This window comes from Gadus morhua, chromosome 9 (genome assembly GCF_902167405.1).
Source record: "Gadus morhua chromosome 9, gadMor3.0, whole genome shotgun sequence".
NCBI classification, from domain to species: domain Eukaryota; kingdom Metazoa; phylum Chordata; class Actinopteri; order Gadiformes; family Gadidae; genus Gadus; species Gadus morhua.
Genome location: NC_044056.1, coordinates 13,831,928 through 13,853,707, shown reverse-complemented (window position 1 = coordinate 13,853,707; position 21,780 = coordinate 13,831,928). Strand labels below are relative to the sequence as shown.

The window sequence follows — 21,780 nt, the reverse complement described above, 5'->3', positions numbered from 1 at the left end:
AATGATTTAAAATCTCCAATAAAGGTACGGCATAACTTAATAACTCTTTGATAATATAAATACAAATATAAATTAATATTAGGCCAAACATCTATGCTACCTGGGAGAGACACACGGTGGCGACAGAGTGCGTGTGTATTGACACGTAACCACGAATTGATTGGAGAAGAACTGAGCGTTATGGAGTAGATATTAACCTCGGCGGAAGCATGTAGGATCAGCCTACAGTGACATTTGTTTATTTTCTGAAGAAAGCGAGGTAATATTTATTTTGACATAAACATTTTACCCTAGACATTTTGTAAACGTAGCTGTTGGGATGGTAATTAAATGAGCAAGCGAATATTGATGTACTTAAAACGTGTTGGCATGTGCCGGTTTTTGGTCACTCAGTGATTCTGTTCGTACTTATTAACCTACGATATACCTCAAGACCTACCGTCGGTTCATATCGATGAGCATGCATTTCATGCTTGAATACAATAACCATAGATAATACCTTGTAAAGGAAGCTTTGAACTGTGAAGTTGGGTTTCCTTTGCATAATTTCTGCCATAGTATTTCAATTAAAGGCAAGGCTACAATAATATTGCTGTTTTACTATCTCAATGCGTGCTTTTTTTGTTTTGTTTTTACACTCGCCGGTTTGTAATCAATAGGGAATATACTTACAAGTCATGACCTCTAAGCTACCTTTTCATCAATATCTATTTACATTGCATTGCATCATGCCATTCTTCCCTCGCAGGTTAAACTCAAACCCCAATAATGCCAGCGGGTGTGTCTTGGCCTCGCTACCTGAGGATGTTTGGGGCCAGTGTCCTTGCTATGTTCGCAGGAGCACAGGCTGTGCACCAATACTACCTTCCTGACCTAGTGAGTATCACAATGTGACCCAGTCACTTGTGTGTGTGTGTGTGTGTGTGTGTGTGTGTGTGTGTGTGTGTGTGTGTGTGTGTGTGTGTGTGTGTGTGTGTGTGTGTGGCGCCTGTATGTATGTGAAAATATTCATGTAGAAGATTCAATATACCATACACTTCAATTATTGCTATTTTATAGTTATAATAATGAATAAATCCCTTGAAAAAACATTATGATTCGTCGTCATTGTAACCCAAAGGATTCTGGTTTCAAGGAAATAGGTTAATTTGGACATTGATATAATTGAACACTCTTGGGTAAATGTGGAGTACAGTGTGTTTGTCTGTCATCATCCACCAGAGTATTCCTGAGATCCCACCCAGGCCCGGCGAGTTGAGGACAGAACTGCTTGGCTACAGACTTAAGGAGGAGGCTGTTTCCCTGCAGCAGCAGATGAACTCTGCACAGAAACCTGACTGATCATATGCCCTATGATCTCAGGGATGGACATGATTCAAGTGGATATATATTTGATATTTTTATGAATGTGTTGCAGATTTTGTTTTATCCCTCTCAGTTAGACGACCAAAACAGTTAGAGGACCTAGGTGGCTTTGGTGAAATTGCAATTTTGTCACTGCTACCGTACCTTAAGTCAATCATCATAATATACTATGAATTAATAAATACATTGTCTGTCTTATACTAATTTGTTTCTTCCTGTGAAAGTGAGTCATACTGTATTTCCTAGGTTGCCTTATTTACAACTTTTGGTAATAGCAGGGTTTGGTACATTTGTGCAAAAATGGAGACTTGACAAGCTCAAGCATAACATTTTGAGTGATACTCATGTAATACTTTTATCGTATATTAGCGATTTTATTAGACAGCATGTCCAATAAAACTGTTATGCACGAAAAAAGTATTACATAAGTATCACTCAAAATATAAAATAAGTGTCATTATATTCCGTATTGATGTCCCTACCAGAGCAAATTTAAATAGCTCTGGTCCCGACCCTTCTACGCAGGCAGTGGTCCAGACTCCAGCCCCCGGGGTATCATAGCAACCACAACAAACAGTAGTAAAGATGGCGACTCCAAGAGCAAAAGAAGCTGCTAAATATCTAGAAAGGCACAAAATTGCCGAACTCATGAACAACCTGACGAGCAGTTTGTTATTTAACAGACCAGGTTAAATCTATTTCCATGTGTTATCTTGTCATCCATGAATTATTGTGTATCCACGAACGATCGATGTAATCCGATAGGCATCTTATTATATCCATCGTTTATGGACTGCAGGTGTAAACGTTTACTGTGATGTAAACATACATTTGAAATGTTTGTTTCGGATAATATTTTCTTTACAGAGGATCCGAAAGATTTTCTCATTGACTACCTCGGGCAGCTGAAGGACTCTAAAGATAACCACACACAGGGGCCCTGTCTTTTTAATGAGTCCAACTTGGACTCCGTATTTGGAATCCTAGACCCAACTAATGAGGGATACGTCTCATATGACCAATACAAGGAAGGTGCGTTGAGATTTAATATATGTGCCTCCAAATTATATTTGATCACCTGACGAATGCAAAACAACTGCAATTCATTTCATGTTTAAAATAACAAAGGTTTTCTCCGTCTCCATCTAGCATTGATCACTTTAGGGGTAAGCAAAATAAACGAGTGTCCGGAGGGGGGAGATCACGATAGAATATCGCGCGAGACGTTCAAAGTAGAAGCGTAAGTGCACTTCCAGGAAAATATAACCGAGAATTGTATATACCTTCATGTTTTCTGATTGTTTTGTTACATGTGCATCCAGGAGGAAAGGTCTACAGAAGAGCTCAGCAACATACGAAGAATCTTGCAATTAGATGTGTTTTTGGGTAATGTTATGCTGCTCTTTGAAGATGTTGGTTCGGTTCTATGTTAAGTTTATAACTGGCTGTAATGTGATATTGTTGTCAAATCAATAATAATAAATGATTAAAGTACGTCATGATAAATTGTTACATTTCTTTCCTCTGTCATCTTCCCTTCGAAATCTCTAAACAGTTATATCATGTATATAGGCCTATACATATCGTAAGAATAGTTTTATATTTTCTGACAATGCTTTGGGTCAGGTATCATGGGAAGATATGAGCTCGTATTATACATCCTTGGAGAAAGAGAGACACTTTTCGACAACGGTGTTGTGAATCTTGAATGACCACCTTAAGAGGGCGTGGCTACAAAAAATGTCATGGCGTCCTCCGTTGATTTGACTTTACCGTTTTCTTACTAAAATAAAAATTATATATCATAACCGGCTACCACAAATATTAAGTACAAATAATAACCTGTTCTGCGGATCCAACCATGGGGGCCGTCCACGCAAGGGTAAGACAAATATTAAGAAATTAAAGCATGACCTCAATAAAGCAGACATATGCCAGCAAGATTTGTGTGCTATTGTAAAGTCACCTCAGCGGTTAACCTAAGCATTTCTGTCAATTGTCGATGCAATGTCGTAGCGTGCTTTATCTTAAGTTATACATTTTGTATATTGTGTGCAGACATAGAGAAAACGACATCACATGTTTTGTCTTGTAGAGCCTTGACCCTCTCCCCATGAAGGGACCCGAGCTGGGTGTTCATGCCGATGACATCGAAACGTCAGATGTTGAGAAGGAAACTAAGCAAGAAGTTCTTGAAAACAAAAATGTAATATCATATGTAACATCTAATTTCCATAGAGCAGTAAATACATAAGCAATTTGATATTGTCCAAAACAATAGACAACTCTATCTTATCTCTTGCAGGTGGTAGTTCAAAAAGTCCACATAGATGGGCTGGGAAAAACAAAGGAAGACTTCCTGACTTATGAAATTTCCGAGGTGTTTCGAGCAAAGAACCTAATAGACGTGAGCATCCATTGTACCATGTATGGGTCCAGACCCTTCTCTCAATATCTAGACACATGGTGGACCATGAGCTGATTCAGCTAGATGTTATTATTCCAGGTAATGAAGAGGTCTCATGAAGCCAGACAGAGACTGCTGCGTCTTGGTATCTTCAGAAAAGTGGAAGTTGTCATTGACACCTCACAAGGTATATTGAGACCGACTTGATATTCTTATAACAATCTTTTTTGTTATTTAGAGTTGTGAAAGGTGTTTGTGCTTGGATTGAGGCTGCACTGCAAAACTATTGAGGATAGCTGCGTTTCTGCTGCAACACATTTTCTCAATGTTTTGATTCCATTCAGGAGTTGATGCCCTTCCCAACGGTTTGGATGTTACGTTTGAGGTGACAGAGCTCAGGCGCATGACAGGCAGTTACAACACCATGGTGGGCAACAATGAAGGAAGCATGGTACGTAGTTCCACCATGGTCCATGAGTTGATTTTAACAGGAATCACACAAGAACTAAAGTAAGGGAAATGTATGGTTTTCTCTGAATGTTCTACACATTTGTACGATCTATACATTACAGGTACTTGGTCTGAAGCTCCCAAATACATTTGGTAGCGCAGAGAAGCTGACGTTCCAGTTCTCTTACGGCACTAAAGAAACGTCCTATGGCCTATCTTTTTTTAAACCTCAAGCAGGGCACTTCGAACGAAAGTAAGTTTGGATATTATCAGAACTTTCTACCAAATTTTGGGAATTTAAAAACGCAAAAATTAGGCCATGATGGTGTTATAAATTATGTATACATATAGTCTTTCTTTACATTTGAACAATATTCTGTGAAAGGAAATGTAACAGTCAGAAGCCATGTGTTTTCTTTGATGATATTTCGGTATTCGGTTAGAGAAATCAAATCAAAATCCTCTCAAATAAATTTCCAGAGGCTCATCTTTTGAGCACATCAGATTATCGCATATAATCTGCCCATCCTCAGATTATCTGCGAGTTTGCAAGGTGGAGACTGGCTATATTTTCCTCGTCTTTACTTTTTATTTTCTTCTTTCCACTTTCAGCGTCTCTGTCAATCTATACAAAGTCACAGGACAGTTTCCATGGAGCTCACTGAGGGAGACCGATCGAGGCGTCTCCACAGAAATTAGTGTAAATTGTTTTGTGAATTTATTTCAGCTTTGTCCTTGCGAACATCTCTTAAACTCCTCCAATAATCGATTTCTGTTGTGATTTTGATTGAAATGGTAATGTGGAATGGGAGCTGCTGAAAGAAGTTCAAATTCTAATCGCTATCATTGTGGACCTGTCCTCTTTTCTTTTTCCGGTACCAGTTCCCTGTGTGGAGGACCAACCACACCCTCAAGTGGGAGGGAGTGTGGAGAGAGCTTGGCTGCCTGGCACGGACTGCATCTTTCGCTGTCAGGGAGGAGAGCGGGCACTCCCTCAAGTCGTCACTATCGGCACGTTCTCCCTGTGTTTTGCTGTAGACGTGTGTCAATTCGTACCTGTTAATGTAATGCATGGTGTTATTTTTTTTTTTTTTATCAGTCCTGTTCATTGTTGAGGTCATGTTCTTAATGATGGTGGAAGGCACCCAATACTCTTGAAAGGGATAAAGGAAAAACTTAAAACTCAATGTTTTCACTAGCCATGTGTTTAGCCATTATTTTGGTAATTCGCTCCAGAAGCTGGAGTATTATAGGTGTTATAAATGCATTCTCCTCTCTTCAGCACACAATGGCCATTGATACCAGAAACTCCTCCATCTTGCCGAGGAAAGGAGGTCTCTTCAAGGTTCACCAGGTTTGTGTTCTATTGCAAATGTTTTGATCTAAAAAAAAAAAAAGCCAATAGAATATTTCATACCATGCTCATATTTCATTTTGATGGTGCAGGAATTGGCAGGTTACTTCGGTGGAGATGCTCGCTTCCTGAAGGAAGACTTTGAGATTCAATTGAACAAAAGTCTTTTCTGGGACTCGGTGAGAAGTCCTTTTTATACAAAGATTCTTGAGTGAGAGGTTATTTTTAAATATTAATTCCTGAGTGACCTTACTAACTATTGCTAACTGACCTAGCAGGTCAGTTTTCTTTTCTTTTTTTTTACAATTTCCAGATGAAAATAATATAATGGAGTATTTAGGTTATTTCTGATAGTTCTTTCTAATACTAGTTTTTAATGGACCACTGTCATTAACAGCCCAAGAGCGAGACATTCCACTATATAAATATAAAACAAAATGTAGCTTTTTTTAATGTATATATTTTTCTACCACTACATGTTTTTGTCTATGTCTAGCTTGAAAGCTTTTGATTCTGGTAAAAGCTTCACCCGTAATACATGAAACACACAAGTCTACTGTCTTCTCAGTGGAGTCTTTACCTCTTTCCTCTTCAGGTTCTGTCAACCTCGCTATGGGGTGGCTTGCTGCTTCCCATCGGTGATCAGCCCACAAGCATCGCAGACAGGTAACACTGACAAAATTATTCTCAAAAGTATCGCAGACCGGTAACTGAGAATACCACTCCCACAAGTATCACAGATCAGTAAAACGGACTATACCATTTCCAAAAGAATCAGACAGATAAATGACAATACCAGTCTCAAAAGTATCCCAGACCAGTAAAACTGATGATACCATTTCAAAAAGAATCACAGACAGTAAAACTGACAATACCATTTCCAAAAGAATCAGACAGACAAATTACCATACCAGCCTCACAACAAGTATCACAGACAGGCAACACTTACAATGCCAGTCCCACAACCATCAGACAGGTAACTGACAATACCAGTCCCACAAACATCACAGACAGATAACTGACAATACCAGTCCCACAAGCTTCACAGACAGATAACTGACAATATCAGTCCCACAAGCATCAGTGTTAACTGTGATGTTTTATACTTAAGAATTTGTATGATAAGTCAAGTGGCCGTGTGATTGTGTTGGATAGGTTCTATCTTGGTGGACCCACGAGTGTCCGAGGTTTCAGCATGTATAGCATGGGCCCACAGAGTAAAGGTAAGCCCGTTTTGTATGGGGTTTTATGCCCTCATGGACAGGGAAAGTGGATTGAAGAAGATGGGAGTGGGAGGGAGAGAAAAGTAAAGAGGTGCAGCATCTGGACAGACCGTGGTCGTCACAAAGAACAGTGGCTATAAAGTTTGCCACTAAGCGGCCCCATGATGCCTCTTTTTTGTACGGGTAATGTATAAACGGCTGGAAAGGGAAAGCCATTCATACTTGACATGCTCTGGACATGTGGGTGCTTGATGTCTAGACACTGAAGAGCCAAACCACAACATACTCATCCTGTGGTTGAATGCTCCTCTTTTGGCTTGACTTAGTTCAGAATATTCAGTATGTTAAAGAAATGGAAGATTGGAAATAGAGCTTTGAATACCTGAAAGCAACTCTCTCCACCAGCAGAGTGTGGTTTCAGAGTTTAAAATATATAACAAAAATCACAGTTTGAAAATCCACGCCATTCATTGCATAATTGTTGGTGTGTGTACGCAGTGGACTCAATACAATGGAGTTATTTCATGCTTATTTTATATACTTTTGCTAATAATATTATTGTTTTTATATAGTAGTGTATGCATTACTAGCTTAAATACCCTTACAGAAAAATAAGGTATTCACAATGCTGTTTTGATTTTGATTGCAACACTAGGTGACTACCTGGGAGGGGAGGCCTACTGGGCTGGGGGTCTCCATCTCTACACGCCCCTCCCCTTCAGACCAGGCAAGGGGGGCTTCGGTGACCTCTTCAGAACGCACTTCTTCCTCAATGCCGGGAATCTGTGTAACCTCAACTATGGTGGGTACATTCAGGTCACCCATTTTAGAGATGCAACTAAAGTTACGCATTACTAGTCTTACTTATTTTCTAAAACTGAGGTAGGACAACAAAGTTGAAACGCAGGGCTAATCATTTACACATTCCAGAGCTCAGATTGTAAGTCTTTGTGTGTGGCGCTCCAATCTCTTATATTTGAGCAGTTGAGTTTGTTTCATTTTTTTTTATTATCCTTTGAATTTGTGCCCAGGTGAAGGCCCCCAAGCCCACCTGAGCAAGCTTGCCGAGTGCATACGCTGGTCGTACGGAGCAGGTATTCTGCTGCGGCTGGGAAACATCGCCCGGCTGGAGCTCAACTACTGCATCCCAATGGGAGTCCAGAGCGGAGACAAGTACGGCGTTGAGATAACTCACCCCTAGCTGTAAACATAATCAACATTAGACTAAAGTGATGGTGGGATATGAAAGTGGGCCAGAATATGGTTAAACACTAAAAGGGCCCCTGTTTACCACCTGGTGTGAGTGGCCAGGTGTTACAGTCTGGGTATGCTGGTGGATAGATCTATCCATCAACTATCTATCGAACACTATATCTATCTATCAACATTTATCCCCTTGTGATGTCACTAAGGGTGCACTCACACTAGGCCATCTGGCCGTGGCCGTTTTCACAGCTAACCGTGCTCAAATCTGCCAGTGTGAGTGTGGCCAGTCTGGCCAGGCCAGGCCAATTTGGCCACTTGGGAGAGGTGTGCTGCTACGGCACGGGCTGTTACGGTACAGATGCTAATGAGCCGACACGCGGCTCATTAGCATCTGGGGGGGGGGGGGACATGCGCTGTGGTTTGCCTACTAATAGTAAACTAACACTAACAAAGAACTAATTCCTTGGTATTGATTATGGACTTTGTATTTGTTGAGTTGTGGTGCACTATTGTTGCAGCTCACGTTGCATTCAACGTGAGCTGCAACAATGATGGAATTATCTTTAGCCGTTCTTGGCGTATATTTCTGCAGATATACATTCTACACAACAGATGGCCAATCTCCTTTTTTCAGTGTACGCCTATTTAAACACAATGGCGTGGCCTAAATGTCACCTTCTCAATCGTTTCATAGGCTATACATTTGTATAAACCCCCCGTTTACACAATGGGAAAACACATGTTTTCATACGTTTTGCCCTTTCATTTAGGCTACACGAAAACAGAGTTTTTATCATGGGAAACGATCATTTATAAAAACTCTGAAACTCCGTTTTCATGTTTGCGTGTGCACTAGGTCAAACAGAGTTCTATGTTCTCAAACAGTATGCATCTAAAAATGCATCACCTCTGTGAGCATCGTATGTTTACACTTTACAGTTAGTTAACTTACTGATCATGGATGCTGTTAAGGTAGTGCTCATACGTTAATGCAAAATTCCGAATGTCGCGCTCTCTCTATTTTTTAGACAACTCAAGACCCTCTGCAACGTAAGCACACGCATGCTAAACTGATTGGCTTTCATCACGATTCGCCAGACTCTCATTTAAATAAAGTTCAAGGATTGCCAACTTGGATTCGGCTGCAGAAGGCTATTCGGCACAGTCGCAGGCAGACAGCCGAACTTCGTGCTCTCATGCAATCCCAATGAGAGCGACACGAACTTCGTCTGAGCAAAAAAAAAAAAAAAAAAAAACTTCATGTGCACGCAGAGACTATGGCGGCCGAAATTAGACTATGGCGGGGCGCCATAGTCTCGTCAATGTGTGGGAAACACTGGTCCATGCGATGACCACGGACATAATAAAGGCGACGAGCCTTCTTTTCCAGTTAACGGTAAACATATATCCAAATAAGCAACAGACTCAGCAAAGTGCGAACTGTGTTCTCTGTGTTGTTATCCATTGTTGTTAAAACTCTGACTGGCGGCAGACTTTATTATGGTCCATGCAGCGGACGCTTGGTGATGACGTGTTACTTACGACGTGATGACGTATGTACAAGAGCCTTAACGTGGCCAGGTCACAGTAGCGACGGCCAACGGCCACGGCCAGATGGCCTAGTGTGAGTGCAGGCCAGAGAACAATGGGGCCATTTGAGCACGGTTAGGTGTGAAAACGGCCAACGGCCACAGCCAGATAGCCTAGTGTGAGTGCACCCTAAGTAAAGGGCAGGGCAGATAAGACATAGGTGCCCTTTAATTTAGAACATTGCATAATGATACATAACCCTATTGACAATTGATTATATCCCTGAGTGATCAAGAAAGATTTTCTTCTAATTGAGCGGTAGTCATTCTGCTCAATGCACTCTCCAATCTGTTCATACGCCAATATGTTGTTTCTTGTTTTATAACAGGATCTGTGATGGAGTCCAGTTCGGAGCAGGAATTCGTTTCCTGTGATTTATCATCCTTGCTTTGGAGCGATATTCAAGACTTGCAATACCTTTATGTTATTATATTACAACCTACTTTATCAACTAAGCACGTTTAAGTGGCTATTATGAAAATCCACAATTGGAATATGGCAAGATGGATCATTCTCCAAATAATGCTCTAATCAGAAGCGACAGGGCGAAAATACATTCTGAGATGAATTTCCCTTAATCACTTACTGTACAACTAACAAAGTCATTATGTCTGCGACATTTTTATCTTAACAAATATTTTTTTGGAATCATGGTCAAATGGTCAATGGTCAAAAATGTATTCAGTCCATTTGTTAGCCAGATACCAAAAACATTTACTTTTTTACTGAACCCATTGCTATTGTTGAAATTCCCATAAATCCATCCACTATCCACGTTATCAATCCAGATCCAGGTTTATTTCTCCCTAAACATTTTCTGCCTTCTGTTTTGTTTTGTAAACTTTTCATTAAATGCCTACTTCTGTTCACCTTCCACTGCATACAATGCTGTGTGAGGGCTCATTCCTCCAGTGGAGTGACCTGGTTCACAAGTATTTCACAGACTGAAGCCTTTTTTTGCCTAATGTTATGGCAAAACTAATACAATACAAATAAGATATTAAACAGCTTTTTTGCAGAGTTAGGGATAACAACGGGAGACTTCCAACCATGTGTGCATTTATCAAGGGTCCTATGTAAATCCAACCAAACGTAAAATTAATTAATACAAATATTTTTTTTTTCCTAGTTGTGCTTTAGTGGTTTCAGTATAGGCTACATTTATTTTTATTTCTATGTTGTGAGTTTAACCATGTACGGTCATGTGTGATGCAAGGAGAGGGGGAAATTGTTTTACTCTATGGCAATCATTTGTGTGTTTTTAATCTCTTTATTTGATCTAATCTTGGTTGTTATATTTTTTTAATGTATTTCCATAGCACTGACCTCCACACCTGTGGGGGCAGCAATGCGCCTGGCGGCATGCTATGACGCCTTTAGATGCAAAAGAAAATAAAGAAGATTTCCCCCTGGCTAAAACGCTAGCAAACGTTTTTGAAACAGAGCGGGGCTTCAGTCACATATTTATGCAATTTTGCTCTCCCAGTAACCGTTTATAGAATTGCATATTTTTTAAAAATAGGCTATTTTTTAATTAACGACGACTAGAAGCAGAGACTAAATTGCCCTCATACGGGATATCGGTGAATTCATTGGCGTTCTAATCTAAGCACGCACTCGGACACGCTGATGGCGGTCACTATCGAGGAGCTGTATCGTAACTATGGGATCCTTGCTGACGCTAAGGACAACCTCAGCCAGGTATTTAATAATCCAACCATCTTATTAGTTTTGAATTATCGAATAATACGTTTATTAGAGTGATGTTTGTTAGGTAAAGTGCTTGGAAATGATGTTCAATATGGTAGGCTGTTACAAATGCTAAGCTAACGATAACATGCTAGCAAACGAGCTTGAGATCGACCACGGTAGTAATCTTGAATCCGTCTATGGACTTCTGGTGTTTCTTTGTGCAATTTATTGGGGATTTGTATTTATTTTTCCTGAACTATCCAGATGTAGTAATGAGAAGGAATTAAAGATCGAAATAGGTCCCCCAAACTTTAAAACTCTTTCGCATGAGAAATTCATTCATTAAGTAATTTAAGTGTACTTCTTGGGATCTCTGCAGCATAAGGATGCCTACCAGGTTATTCTGGATGGCGTCAAAGGTGGCCCAAAGGAGAAGCGTCTCGCTGCACAGTTCATCCCAAAGTTTTTTAGCAGCTTTCCCGAACTTGCCGATGCTGCCATCAATGCCCAGCTTGACCTCTGTGAAGATGAAGATGTGTCGGTGAGTGTTTCCAAAGTTTGAACTGTTGTTGGTGTTGCTCACAGAGTGGTTTATCGTTTCTCACGTTTTCTTCTCGACTCTATATCTTTTAAATATTGGCAAAAAACCGTGTCTAATACTAACAAGTAGTCACAACACTAACAGTCAATATACAACCTTCTGTTTTCAGATAAGGCGACAGGCAATCAAAGAGCTTCCACGTTTTGCGACCGGGGAGAACATCCTCCGGGTCGCAGACATACTCACCCAACTCCTCCAGACAGGTACTGGGCTAGGTTATGAAGTTAACAGACATACACACCCAACTCCTCCAGACAGGTACTGGGCTAGGTTATGAAGTTAACACTGTCATGTTTACAATAGAGACCAGGGCATTTTCCTCACTAGGCCTGCACGATTCGGGGAAAATATGAATCACGATTTTTTTTTAGCTTAGAATTTATATCACGATTCTCTGCCTCGATTTTTTTTTCTCACGAAATGTAATTTTTATTGCACCATGAACCATGACAAAAAAACTAATGGCAGTACCAAACACAGGTTTTTGGCACCTCTAGCCATATGGCCCTTTATAACTGATTAAAGTGCAGTGTCAAAAATTGATTTATTTATTTTGTAAATATAGCAGCACGTTGTCTAATTGCTGGCCTTTTATAACTGCTGAACCAACTCCACACACTTAAATGAAGGCGTAAAAAAATATCACAGTACTTTAAAGCTGCAATCCACACAGGGGCGAATCGAGATCGCGATTTTAGACGATTTAACATGCAGGCCTAATTCTCACCCAACTCCTCCAAGACAGGGTTAGGGTTAGGTAAGTTACTTGGTTAGGTTATGAAGATAATACCGGCCAATTTACAATACAGAGACCAGGGCAGTCCTCCAGTAACCTGTGTGTTTGTGTTTGTTCAGAGGACACTGCAGAGTTCAACCAAGTGAATACGGCCCTTGTATCGATTTTCAAGAGTGATGCCAAGGGTAAGACTTATTCTCTTCTTTTTTTTTTACCTTTTGCTTTTTGTGTCTTATCTGAACACCTTATCTTGATATATGTTCCCTGCTGATAGCGGTGAGCTAATAGGAAAGATGGTGGTTTATATTTCTGCAGACCCGTAAACCAACTGGGAACTAGCTATGGTTAAGATCCATTGGAGACCCATTATATTAAACGCAGGACAAAACCTATCATCTAATCTACAGAGGTGTTGTCTATCCACAACAAGAAGCTACCCTGCGCGGCACTCGTAGTTCGTCTATTGTGACCTGCTTTACATTGGAGCTCTGCCGGATGGTAACCCACTGACCTTCTCCACAGAGCACTAACGTGATATGAATGGACTTTTTCTCCACCAAATATTGGTTTGTAAACCATGCGAATATTCAAAGCTTGAAATGATGTGTTCGGGACAGCCCTACCGACCACAATCTGCCCTGTTGAATCAAATCACATATCCGACAACTGCCTTTTATGAATTGTGAAATTTGAAATACAATTAGCCTAACTGCATACGTTTTGTGTCAAATGAAAAAGGTCCCCACTTGATGGATTCCAGTTTCTGCACCCCACGATTTTAACTGTTCTTATCGCCTTGATGTGTCATAAAAGGGTAATGTGTCATCCTTGGGCAAATAGAAGATGCTCATTTGCAATTCTCCGTGGCCTGTGTCCATCAGGTACACTCGGAGGGCTCTTCTCCCAGATCCTGCAGGGGGAGGACGTGGTTCGGGAGCGAGCCATCAAGTTCCTGTCTCTGAAAATCAAGACCCTGCCCGAGGACGTCATGACCAAGGAGGTGGAGGACTTCGTCTTTGCAGAGACTAAAAAGGTGGGCTCTTGTTTCCCAATGTAAACCATTGCCGGTGCTATCGTGTTTTCCCCGTAGTCCTCTTATGTGGCTGAGATGGGATAGAGTACTAAAGTGTGACGTCACGTTTCCATAGCAACCGATTTTTGGTTCTACACAAACCAAATGAACAAGGGGAAATCCTATGCCACACAAACGTTTGATAGAAAAGGTATGATTTTTTTGGCCGAATTGTTTTGCGAGTTTCCTTTACCAATGATTCAAGTAATATTGAGATTGGACCAATTTACCGTTACATTATAAACTTTATCTTTCATGCTAGCGCAAACTTTTCATTTTAATACTCCAGGGGAATACATGAACGCCTTGACATGTTTAGATTGGTAGTGATTTTCACCTATTGAAATTGACTTATTTTCATTTTGAAAGAAACAACACATGGAAGCAACAGAGAACGCCATCCCTCGTTCGGTTGTTTAGAACTGAAAATCCGGTTGCCAGGACAACGTGACGTTTTCTCTTTAGTACTCTCTTGGATCGGAGTGGCTGAATGACACTCTAGTCTGAGTGTGAATGATATTGATTTGGCTGCTGACATGATCAAGTCTTCAACAAGGTAGTGGGTTTATTTCCAGTGACTGACGTCAACGTTTGCACCGTTAACATTGGGTCCGGTGTCCTGTTTCCACCCACGTCCAGGTGTTGGAGGACGTGACGGGAGAGGAGTTTGTGCTGCTGATGCGCGTGGTGTCGGGTCTGCGCATACTGCAGACCGTGAGTGGCCGGCAACAACTGGTGGAGCTGGTGGTGGAACAGGCCTTCCTGGAGCAGGCGCTCAACCCTGCCGACCCGGACACGGTGGACCGTCTCCTGCAGTGTACACGCCAGGCCCTGCCTCTCTTCTCGGTGAGCATCACAATCAATATATTTTTAAAACGTATTATCTAATGGTGGAGCTCAAAGCTCCGGAACAACAGCTCCGGTGACCTAGGTTAACCCCTTCGAATCCTTTGGCTCGAACTGGGAACAGGTTGTGTCCTTTGAGTCGATCATTGTTTTATTTTGATTGCTGTTGAGAAGAAAGGCTATCTAGCTGCACCTAGTGGCAAAGTTAATATTGAGGGTTTGGATTATTGTCAACATATTTTTCAAGCAAGTGTTTTTTATAACTAAACTGTTCCAACACTAAAACAGAGCGGTTTCTTTAATAAATTGTCTTTAACTTTTCCAGAAAAATGTCCACTCAACGCGGTTTGTGACCTACTTCTGTGAACATGTCCTGCCCAACCTCAGCAAATTGACCACCCCGGTTGCTGACCTGGATATTCAGCTAGAGGTATGTGCACTCCTCTTCCTATCAAGGCCTTGACGTGAGCTGCATGTTTTCTTCTCATTAAAAAGGGAATGAAAGCTTCAGGCCGTTGGCTTAAGGATATGCATCTGTATGTGTAGGTTCTGAAGCTGCTGGCTGAGATGAGCCCGTATTGTGGCGATATGGAGAAGTTGGAGTCCAACCTCAACATGTTGTTCACCAAGCTGGTGGTGAGTAGGGCTCTGGGTGCCCCGTTGCATTAACAGATCATAACCCAATGTTTCTGACCCTCACTTTTCATTGGGTTTTTAATTTCTTGGAAATAAAGTCCTATTTTTTGGGTCTTGTGTTATTGTCTTGTTGTCCGTGTAGGAGTATATGCCCCTGCCCCCAGACGAGGCAGAGAATGGGGAGAATGCGGTCAGTGAAGAACCCAAGTTGCAGTTCAGCTACGTGGAGTGTCTCCTGTTTGGCTTCCATCAGCTGGGCAAAAAGCTGCCTGACTTCCTGCTGGACAAGGTGGAGGCCGAGCAGCTCAAAGACTTCAAGATCAGGTGAGCAGTGTTACTCCTGGACACTGTTTCTTACCATGCTATCTAGGTGACCAGCATTGATACAATATACGTCAAACCTATGTGTTCCTATAGTTCATGTTTCCAACCAAAGTACCTGGAACGTTCATTCGCAGGAACTACCTTTCACAGAAGTGAAAGGTTCCTTTTAGCACGTTCTGTGTTCTCACTACGATTCAAAGACGTGAAGGTTAGAGAAATGAAGGTTAGAGAAATGAAGGTCCTTTTACATTAGGCACGTAATGATAAACAAGAAATTTGTCTTTCTAACAATTCAATTATTTACATAAGTTTTAGGGATGGGCACGAGTAGTAAATTCCAATCTCGAGTGATCGAAGGAATTTCTCGAGGATCAATTGAGTACTCGTTTATCTATTACCTATTTTTAGAATGCAACGCATGAACGGCATTATTACCAACCAAACATGTAATGCTTATTCTCAATCAAAACAGTCAGTTATTCATAGTTCAGAACACATTTTCCTTACAAAAGTAAATAAATATGTCTCACAATTTAAATCACGTCAAACAAAGGCCTGTAACGTTAGCCCAACCATTGCGATAATTTAAAGTTGCAAATAAAATGGCAGCAAATGAACAAAAAAAAAATACAATTTAAAGAAATATATGGGGCCTAATTAATCCACCAAGCAATCAAGGCAATATAAACTGAGGCACTGGGTCTGCTTTGCACATTTAGAAAAATACACCCTATAAATCAGGATTATCCGAAAATCCAAATCAATTCTTGGTGAGAAAAACCAGCATATCGGCGTGCTCTGGAGACGGGCGAGAGCGCATTCTGTTCACTCTCTGTCCCGCGGCGGAGAACACTGGCTCCGCTGGCACGGAGGTGGCGGGGATAAGCAGGTGCTGCTTTGCCAGAACGCTCCGTTTTTTCGTATCGATCCCTGTTTGACTTCCACCACTCCATGGGGTTTTGCTGTGGACGGATGCATGGCTCACTGAAATAAGCTTCTAGTTTGTTGACCTCGCTATTTTCGATGTAGTCCTCCCCGAAGTGGGTTTCAAGGGCCTCTGATGCGCTTGTGATGCTGTGGGCTGGGGCGTCACTGCTTTCCCCCTCCATGTCATCCGGGCCTTGCAATGGAACCCCGTCGTGCAGTTCCGATAGCTTCTCTTCGGTGCTGAGGCGAAGGGCCGGATCCAAAAACCGAAGATGTTTGTGTCTCGGGTCAAGCGCAGACGCACACACTCACGCACGCGCACACACACACGCACACTCTCTAGTGGCAACAAACATACCTTTATAAAGAACAAAGCAATAACAATAAATAGCCAGCGGCTTAATTAATTACCGTGGCTGATATTTTCTTCGAGCGGCCTTACACGGGTTCAGAGGGAGCCGGCGACGGTTCTCTTGAAGTCCACTACAGGCTTAGATTCCCCTTCCACTGGCTCAAGATGCTTTTCAAGCAGGCTCTTCGCAACTGGGAGCACCATGGACCGAGACTCATGAGTCTCAGTGCAGAGAGCTGTGGTCGCTAATTTGAGGGACTTCAGTGATGGCAAGATCTCTTCAATGCTCTTCCACATTTCGTCCGCCAGCTCAAGTGTCCTTGCATCGGCCAACTTCGTCACCGTCCTGTCCGAAATGCGCTGCGGTCACAGCCCATCTCTGCTCGTGCAGTCGCTCCAGCATTTCGAATATTTAGTTCCAGCGTGTCCGGCAGTATTGGATCAATTTGTGTGGTGGGAGGTTTTGTAGCGCTTGCTTTCTTTTTAAAGCATTGGAGGCCGCTGGGGGGGAAGTGAGAAATCAACCTGCTGCACGGTGCGACCACACGGTTGATGTTCACATTCTTAAAGCCGTCATTAATTGCAGCGTATGGGCGAAACAGGGAACCGATCCCACTGGAGTAGCTGCTGGTTTGACAGGACCATGTTGCGTGCATTGTCATGCACCCATGCTACGACTTTATCGTGAACTCCCCACTCCTCAGTGACAGCTCGGAGATGAGCAGCGATGTTCTCCGCTGTGTGTCTCTCATCCGAGCTACGAGTCTCTAGCACCGCTGTCTTCAGGTCCCAGTCATCTCCCACGTAGCGACAGGTAACGTGTGACGTAGGACTCAGTTGTGAGGGCAGTCCAGGTATCAGTTGTTATCGGAACCTTGTCGGCTGTCACCACCAGGTCGGTCTTTAACTGCCCCCTTTTCTCCGCGTACATTTTCTCCACTCGAGCAGTGATGGTGCGCCACGATGGCACCGTGTATTCAGGCTCCTATAAAGGCCATGAGATCACGGAACCCCTTCTCATCCACAAAACTGAGAGGCAGCATCTCTTTAGTGATCATCGATGTAATCAGCATTTTGATCCTCCCTCCAAGGCCGGGATTACAGCTGAGTCTTGCGGTGAAAATAGCCGACACACTTGGTTGCTGCGGGTCTGCTTTCTCAAACTCGCCGTTGTGTTTCAGGAGCATATATTGCCGCATAGCACTTGTACTACTTCTAGTACTACGTAGAATATATTACATTCCACCTTTTATGATCTATTATTTCTGTGAAATATTTCCATACTTCGCTGCGCTTTGCTCTAACCGCCATCTCTTAACTTTTTTAATTTTAGCGTCCAGTGGCGCCACGCAGAAAATTGATACATTTGCTTCAGAAAACGTTATTAGATTTAACTTCATTTTGTCAGTGTGTTCATGCAAACTCGAGTTTGCCTGTCCACCAACCGAGTTCATTTGTAACGAGGAGTACTCGTGTAATCGATTCCTCACGCCCATCCCTAATACGTTTATACTCGTACGCTTGTTTTCCAGCAGTCAAATAGACAGATGTAGTTAACCGTCAACCCCCAGCTATTACAAGAGTATGCGCTGTTCTTTCATCTAAATGTCATGTGTATTTTGAGGATTCAAATATTATATTTATGGTGTAGCGCAGGGCAGTTGTTTTCCTATTCGATATCTAAAAGTAAGCTTTCATGACCAATCCGATGTTCAGCCCTGCATGCCCTACCCCTGATATTCCTGTACTTTTGGTAACAACCTGTACGCCCTGTTCCCTGCCATGGAAACACACTGATTTCCTACAAAGATTTCTAGTTCCTGGGGAAAGTTTCTGCTATTGCCAAGTGGAGTGGTTAGTTGTAGATGCAGAGGTTGAATATAATGATGAAGAGGATGTGTGTACCAACTCATGAATTGTTTGTATTTCTGTGCTTCTCAAGGTTACAGTACTTTGCCAGAGGCCTGCAGGTTTACATCAGACAGCTACGGGTGGCGCTACAAGGAAAGACGGGAGACTCATTGAAAACTGACGAGGTAAATGGCGTTTTGGAGTCTGCGTTCAATGTATTGCATTTACGGTCAAACAGTGTCTGTTTGGGTGTTATTAGCTCTGGGGACAACTAACCTTTTCCCTTTCCCAATTCAAAACTCTAGAATAAGATCAAAGTGGTGGCTCTCAAGATTACCAACAACATCAATGTACTGATCAAGGTAAGCTTCTTAATATCTGATGGAGTCTAATGTAACTTTATGCTACTTTCTCTAAAACCTTTTTTTCACTCTTTCAGGATCTGTTCCACAATCCACCATCATACAAGAGCACAGTCACATTGAGCTGGAAGCCGGTGCAGAAAATGGAGGCAGCAGCAGCAGCGTAAGTTTAAACAGAATTTTACAATGCTTTGCACCTTTTTTGGGGGTAATATTGTGGAAACTGAAATGTCTTTTTGGAAATTACTTAAATGAGAAGAATTTATTGGTACACTTGACAACTTAACTAAATTCAGGACGTAAACCATGTGCATTAACTAATAATTAATTGAATTTATAGAGCGCTTTTTTTTTTCTGGAAACTCAAAGCGCTTACAGTGATGGGGGCGTGGGGGGACCTCACTAGCCCCCACCAGACACCATCTTACTTCTCCAACCTGATGTCTTCCCCAATAAAAGTGACCGTTGAGCAATGAGCCTTTTTGGAGTGTTATTTGCCTTCTATGTAACCCGCAATCAAACTTATTCAGTGCACTGGGGGCCATTGCTATATAGTGCTTTATCACAACCTTTTCCCTCGGTGTTCTTCCACAGACCCAAGCGACCGTCTGGTGAGGAGATCAGCCCAGTCAGCACTATCAAGAAGCAGCTCCCTGTGCTGCCCCGGCGGGACGCCCGGCAGATCTACAACCCTCCCAGTGGCAAATACAGCGCCACCATCGGCACCTATGGTACGCACACGCAGCACTATCAAGGCACCCTTGAATCTGACAGCCCTTGAAATCAAGTCGCTACAGGTCGATGTGGGTTTCAATAGGAAGAATAGAAAGTAATACGAATGGTTTTCTGCACCCCGCTCCCTGATAGCTCCAGAGACGCGTGGAGGCTTCAGAGGTGGCCGGGGACGAGGGTTTGGAACCCGTGGCAACAGAAGCCGAGGCAGGATCTACTAAAGGGGGACCCTGACACCTTGCACACGCAAACACACACTGATTGAACTGCAGAGTGTGGAAGGGAACTGCTGTCATCCTTTTTTAACCAGTCTCTTCACCTGTTCTTTCTGCCTCTTCTGATTTTTTTTTTGATTTTTTTTTTCACGTTCTAAATCTCACTCACAGTAAACTGGCTAGGATTCTTGTACAAACCTGTTGCTTCAACTTAACATGCCACCCTCATGTTCACCATCCCTGTGGTTTACCATCCCCATGGTAGTTCGATGTGGGTTTCATTGAACAAAGGACTGCCACGTTTTATCTGGATTTTAATTGTTTCCTTTTTAGAAAAAAAAGATGCAAACTGTCACTTATTTAATCCTTGTTTTTGTAAGAATTTCACTTAGATTGGCTAGATGTTGGTACTTTGTATGAATCCTTTTTTTTGTGATTACTTTTTTATGTCTATCATCATAAACTTGTATCGAAGTCTCAAGTGGTCTTTTTTTGTGTATCAGTTAATGGTTTGGCTAATCCGCTTAGTCCAAAGCAAATGTCTGCTACTGAAACGTCTGATTTATGCACCGTATCTTAAACATGTAAAGTTAATAAAAAATGATGTGGCCACCAGCCTGTTCCTAACCAGCAAATGTAGCAATTGTGATGCATGGAACTACTAAAGCACTTGGTTTGAATTGGGTTTGTTACAATTATGGCTTATTGATATGGTAGGCAAACCATTACCATGGTGGATAAACAGGACACTTTGTGTTGTTGTGGTAGTAAATATTGTAATGACTCTTGAAGGAATGGCCTCTTGGCAATGTCAGTTCTGTTAATGTGTTGGTTAGGCTTGGGAGATGTTTCTGAATATCAAAGGGTTAACTTTGTCAAGTATTTATTGGTTGCATCCTTGCTGGGAACCAGATGTATTAATTTCCTACAATTTCTATCCCCCAATGAAGGTGTGCTAGTGTTTGCATGTTTTTTAATTCAATGACTAGTGTTAAAACAATTTTGGATTAAAGGCAGTTACTGGGTAGACAACTGAGCTTTTGATTGTTTCCCTTTGCAATTTAAATTTATCTTTCTATTTTACTAACAAATATAAATTGTCTCTTTCGTTTAGATGTAGATCAGCAAGCTCCACAAAGCATTGCCAGTTATACTGGTTTGTAAAAGTTTATTTATCTGTTCCAGGATTGGGGTATGGAGATAATCAACTAATATTTATATAGAGGTGTGCATATCTATAATCTCTATTGTGACGTCAATGACTAATTCTTCGAAAAGAGCAGAGAAAAACTACCAATATGGCGCTGAGAGGTACCTGACCACAATGACTTGTAGTGAAACAGATTTGCCGCTAGAGGACGCACAAGACCATCGCTTTCTACTCAAAGCAACCAGGTCTATTTTTATCCCAACCAAACCAGGCACTTGAAGCTTCATGTCTTTTGTCTCGTATAGCCGGCTGGGCAGACACCGATGAACATTGCTTTCTTGATAAGAATCTTGCAGAAAAGTAAAATGTAGATCAAACTCCCCACACGTCATTATTAACTAGTTGGTCACGAGTAATCCAAACAGCTTTCGTTGCTGGACACGTGGTTAAAGGACAACTCCGTTTTTCCTTTGAAATTAAACCCTGAAGTAAGCCGACGTTGGTTGGGACCTAGGGTCGTCTGTTATTAGATTCAGTTCTTTGCATTATTGCATACACACTACACAGACTGCAGACCTGTTGGTAGCCTATATTAACTTCAATTTCTGGTCGAAGGGGGGCTATAAGCGATAGGCTATGCCTTATTGCTCATTGGTTGTGACCAGGTATTTCCCAAACCAGCCACATGC

The 21,780-nt window shown here is 41.9% G+C and overlaps 3 protein-coding genes across 3 annotated transcripts; all 3 read left to right on the top strand.

Moving 5' to 3' along the window:
* Positions 1 to 132: 132 nt before the first annotated feature.
* uqcc6 (ubiquinol-cytochrome c reductase complex assembly factor 6) lies at positions 133 to 1,565 on the top strand. Its single transcript, XM_030366584.1, has 3 exons — positions 133 to 259; positions 749 to 876; positions 1,222 to 1,565. Exons 2-3 carry the CDS (start codon positions 769 to 771, stop codon positions 1,339 to 1,341), a joined length of 228 nt encoding a protein of 75 aa, XP_030222444.1. The 5' UTR covers positions 133 to 259; positions 749 to 768; the 3' UTR covers positions 1,342 to 1,565.
* Positions 1,566 to 3,078: 1,513 nt separating this feature from the next.
* samm50 (SAMM50 sorting and assembly machinery component) lies at positions 3,079 to 10,469 on the top strand. The gene is made up of 15 exons (XM_030366529.1): positions 3,079 to 3,247; positions 3,461 to 3,571; positions 3,671 to 3,772; positions 3,872 to 3,959; positions 4,117 to 4,223; positions 4,345 to 4,475; positions 4,835 to 4,922; positions 5,105 to 5,233; positions 5,505 to 5,576; positions 5,669 to 5,755; positions 6,172 to 6,242; positions 6,732 to 6,799; positions 7,455 to 7,601; positions 7,831 to 7,972; positions 9,924 to 10,469. The coding sequence occupies exons 1-15, from the start codon at positions 3,227 to 3,229 to the stop codon at positions 9,967 to 9,969; spliced, it is 1,410 nt and encodes a 469-aa protein (XP_030222389.1). The 5' UTR covers positions 3,079 to 3,226; the 3' UTR covers positions 9,970 to 10,469.
* Positions 10,470 to 11,224: 755 nt separating this feature from the next.
* Positions 11,225 to 20,973, top strand: api5 (apoptosis inhibitor 5). Its single transcript, XM_030366505.1, has 14 exons — positions 11,225 to 11,296; positions 11,667 to 11,828; positions 11,998 to 12,091; positions 12,744 to 12,809; positions 13,506 to 13,657; positions 14,336 to 14,542; positions 14,868 to 14,972; positions 15,089 to 15,178; positions 15,321 to 15,502; positions 18,724 to 18,817; positions 18,938 to 18,994; positions 19,072 to 19,157; positions 19,589 to 19,725; positions 19,862 to 20,973. The coding sequence occupies exons 1-14, from the start codon at positions 11,225 to 11,227 to the stop codon at positions 19,945 to 19,947; spliced, it is 1,590 nt and encodes a 529-aa protein (XP_030222365.1). The 3' UTR covers positions 19,948 to 20,973.
* The last annotated feature ends 807 nt before the right edge of the window (positions 20,974 to 21,780 follow it).

Coding starts and splice junctions, on each gene's coding strand:
- samm50 (XM_030366529.1), top strand. CDS start 3,227: ATGGGGGCCGTCCACGCAAGG. Junction 6,243..6,731: donor CCCACAAGCATCGCAGACAG/GTAACACTGACA, acceptor TGTGTTGGATAG/GTTCTATCTTGGTGGACCCA. Junction 7,602..7,830: donor TCTGTGTAACCTCAACTATG/GTGGGTACATTC, acceptor ATTTGTGCCCAG/GTGAAGGCCCCCAAGCCCAC.
- uqcc6 (XM_030366584.1), top strand. CDS start 769: ATGCCAGCGGGTGTGTCTTGGCCTCGCTACCTGAGGATGTTTGGGGCC. Junction 877..1,221: donor AATACTACCTTCCTGACCTA/GTGAGTATCACA, acceptor ATCATCCACCAG/AGTATTCCTGAGATCCCACC.
- api5 (XM_030366505.1), top strand. CDS start 11,225: ATGGCGGTCACTATCGAGGAGCTGTATCGTAACTATGGGATCCTTGCT. Junction 15,179..15,320: donor TGTTGTTCACCAAGCTGGTG/GTGAGTAGGGCT, acceptor TTGTCCGTGTAG/GAGTATATGCCCCTGCCCCC. Junction 19,158..19,588: donor ATGGAGGCAGCAGCAGCAGC/GTAAGTTTAAAC, acceptor GTTCTTCCACAG/ACCCAAGCGACCGTCTGGTG.